The sequence below is a fragment of the Chaetodon auriga genome, chromosome 5 (genome assembly GCF_051107435.1).
Source record: "Chaetodon auriga isolate fChaAug3 chromosome 5, fChaAug3.hap1, whole genome shotgun sequence".
Lineage (NCBI taxonomy): Eukaryota > Metazoa > Chordata > Actinopteri > Chaetodontiformes > Chaetodontidae > Chaetodon > Chaetodon auriga.
In genome coordinates, this window is record NC_135078.1 from 8,072,310 (window position 1) to 8,076,027 (window position 3,718).

The window sequence follows — 3,718 nt, forward strand, 5'->3', positions numbered from 1 at the left end:
TCAACCTTAAACATCTACAGCAGTAAACTGTAACAAACACATTCATGCAGCAGTTATATCAACCCAAAACATCACAGAGAGCATTTTACTGCAGACTGAGTCCTTTTACTTTTGCTACTTTAAGTCTATTTATCTGATAATACTTACATATTCTTACTTAAGTGAGGTTTCGAATGCAGGACCTGTACTTGTAGAGGAGTATTTATTTTCAGTGTGGTAGTAGGAGCCTTCTTTCACTGAAGTAAATGATCTGAATGCTTCTTCCTCCTCTGTCTCTGCCTGTCTTCATATTGTCTCATTGACTTTCTGTAGATGATGGATTTATGAGAAGTCCAACTCTGCCCTCTGCTGTAAATAAGACAAACTATCAGCACCAATGCTTCATTTCCCACAGAAATTCCATCAATTTATTAAAAGGAAAAGCTCACAGATGTGATGTTAAATCCCTAAAAAAAATGACACAAAACAGCCTGAACTTGTTTTTTTTTTTGTCTTGTTCAACATTAATGTGATCTCACCTTTTAATTCAAATACCAAAATATCTTGAAAAATCTTAAAATAAAACGACATATAGCACCAGTAAACTATGCAGCATAGTCCTTCGTTTACGGTAAACACCGTAACTTCTTTCAGTGAAGCGCCTGAGGCCGCTCGAACGTGAACACACCTTTTCATCCAGGTGGCAGGAAGGAGCCTTTCCCCCCTTTGATTCGCTGTGACCGAAGACTTTGAGAAACAAACAACAGGTATGTAGATGTTTTAGTAAATGCTGTTTATCGCGTGCTTGGCTTGGATTTGATTTCATATATAAAAGAGGCTATTGCTTTTATTTTATGTCTTTTTCTCTTAAAGGTAAACCGCGCTGTGGTCACCTGTGTGCGCCAGATGTTTGGAGAGCGTCTCACAGCACTTTTCTTTTCAAATTAAAGCATGTAGGAAATGATTCAGAATCGTTTTTAATTCATGTTGGCCTAATGCTTTAACTACTGTCAGCTTCACTGTGGATATACTCCATGTTTTATTCATATTTTCTGTCTTTTTGTTTCAAATGAAAGTGAAACTGAACAGTAAGGTAATGTCAAAGTGTGCAGTGAAGGACACAGAGTACACACTTTGTTTTTAACATGTATAACTATATGAGTGTTATGAAATAAGGCTGAACGGTCTCTCAAATTCACGCTTGGATTCACGAACAAACCGTGATTACTGTTCAATTCATCAACGTGGATGAACGTGAAATGTAACTTAATAACCAACAGAGGAAGCTGTTGGATGTCTATTATTAATAGAAATGTCAGGTTTGAAAAGTGAAAAACCTTTCTCGTCCTGCACTATTCTGTGACGTCCCTGAAGAGCATCCCAGAGTTGACTTAACTGACGATCAAGCAGAACACCTCTCCTAAACAGGTCTGTAACAGATGGCTTTGGGTTTTAGACTGTTGGTTGGATAAAAGACATTCAAAAACGTCACTTGGGGCTCTGGCAATTTTACTGTTTTATGACACGTTACAGATGAAACAATTAATTGATTGATCAAGAAAATAATTAGCACCTCAGTGGACAATGAAAATAACTGCTAATTGCGGCCCTACACACAGTAAAGGACTCATATTTTAGGTCAGTTAGACAAGTGGAACTCCCTGTCATGGCTCATATGAACAGACTACTTTTTACACTACTTTATTTCTATTTTCAGAGCTCCAGGATGCTTCATGCAAAGGACAGACAGTCCCTTGTGTTTCTGTGTGGTGCCTTCACTTTCCTCATCTTTCTCTCCCTGATGCACTCATGTCGAGGTGAATTCCACACATTACTAACAGTCTAGTTGAGTCAGTGTATGAATGTATACTGGAGATACAGCATGTCCTACAAATTCAGCTGTATGGCTTTTATTAATGAGAGCATTCTGCCTTTTCTGCAGAAATCATAAAATTCTAATGTCTTTCTTTTCAGGTCAGTCTAAGGTGATTGGTCCATCTCAGCCAATAGTGGCGCTAATTGGAGAGGACATTGTTTTGCCATGTCACCTGGAGCCTGCCATGAATGCTATCAAGATGACTCTGGACTGGGCGAGACGTGACCTGAACCCCAGATTTGTCCTTGTATGGCGTCATGGTGTGGAACTAGAGCGTGAAAAACATCCATCCTACAAGGGAAGAGCATCACTGTTCACTGATGAGCTGAAGCATGGAAACATTTCTCTGAAACTCTCCAAAGTGAAAATGGATGATGAGGGAAGATACAAATGCTTCATGCCAGCATTGTTTAGAGGCTCTACTGTTCAGCTTGTTGTAGGTAAGTTTGAATGTGGCGCTGGACCTGACAGGTCTCAACAGGTACTTCTGTTAATTCAGAAGCAAGTCAGAGGTTGAATTTCTTACTAAATACATTGTGAACATTTCCTAAAAATGATCATTCTGAAGCAGTATTTCATATATTTTACAAAGCAAGGAAAGAAATTAAGAAGAAGAAGTTGGTGTTCTGAACAATGCTCTTAAAAACACTCAAATATCATAAGGGAGACAGTTTGCCCAACGGTGCTTCGACACAACATGCAGTCGTAGGTGGTTGGTTTTTCTCTAGTTTCACTTAATATTCTACCATTTTTCATCATGGTTAACTGTTGAGTTTGTGCAGATTGCACAAACTCCAGCCTCCCAGCGAGGAACATAATTCTTTGGTTGTGGGAACATTTATTGAACTTTCTTACACAAGATGTTAAATCAGCAAAAACGGACCCTAAATTGAACATTTCCCCTTCAAGTAACCAATGAACATTTAGCTAACCTTCCCAGAACATTCAGGGGACGTAACAATAGCATTACTTTTACGTAAAAAGTGGCCGTTTTGATATCTTGGGAATGTTGTGTGTAAAAACGTTCAATAAATGTTCCCACAACCAAAAAATAACGTTGCCTTTAACTGTCCTTGTGCGGTCGCTACTCTACAACTCCACCTTCACCAGCTACAACCCACAGAGCGGGTCTGACTCAGTGAACTTTGCACAAGCCCCAAAGCTCCAGTGATTAAACAAAATGTAATCTCACAACAAGTGAATAAACGAGTTCTATCGCCTCATCTTCAGGTGCTGTGTCCTCACCTGTTGTCCAGATGACCAAAAACAGCAGTGGAGTGTTAGAGTGTGAGTCTGAAGGCTGGTATCCAGAGCCTGAGGTGTTTTGGTTGGACGATGAGGGACACGTCCTCTCTGCTGGACCTACAGAGACAGTCAGAGGTGCTGATGAGCTCTATACTGTCCACAGCACAGTGACTGTGGAGAAGAGACACGGCAACAACTTCACCTGTCGAGTCCAACAGAAGGACATCAAAGAGACCAGAGAGACACACATTCTTGTTCCAGGTGAATTTCATTTACATGTTGATGATGTGATCATGAGAACACTGTGTTCAGATTTTATATGAACAACATGTTGTTCTGTGTTTCACCATTTCAGATCATTTCTTTGCGGTTCCCAGTACTCTTCATACTTCTAGCAGTCATCAGGCTATTATTGGTTCAACCACTGGCTGTGTTGCTTTGGCAGCTATTCTTATAGGTATCTTTGTTGTGTGGAAATGGAGGAGAAACAAGTTCAGTAAGTCAAACATTGGTTTCATTTCCTTCTAAATGTTGCAGCCTTGCAGTTTTTTAGTCTTTTGAAGTAGAATATTTGTTGAACTCTCAATCAATAAATTAGTCAGCAGTGTTGCTTCGGTT

General features: G+C 39.7%; 1 protein-coding gene across 1 annotated transcript; it reads left to right on the forward strand.

Moving 5' to 3' along the window:
- The first annotated feature begins 1,705 nt into the window (after positions 1 to 1,705).
- Positions 1,706 to 3,423, forward strand: LOC143320649 (butyrophilin subfamily 1 member A1-like). The gene is made up of 3 exons (XM_076730485.1): positions 1,706 to 1,796; positions 1,954 to 2,295; positions 3,086 to 3,423. Exons 1-3 carry the CDS (start codon positions 1,706 to 1,708, stop codon positions 3,421 to 3,423), a joined length of 771 nt encoding a protein of 256 aa, XP_076586600.1.
- The last annotated feature ends 295 nt before the right edge of the window (positions 3,424 to 3,718 follow it).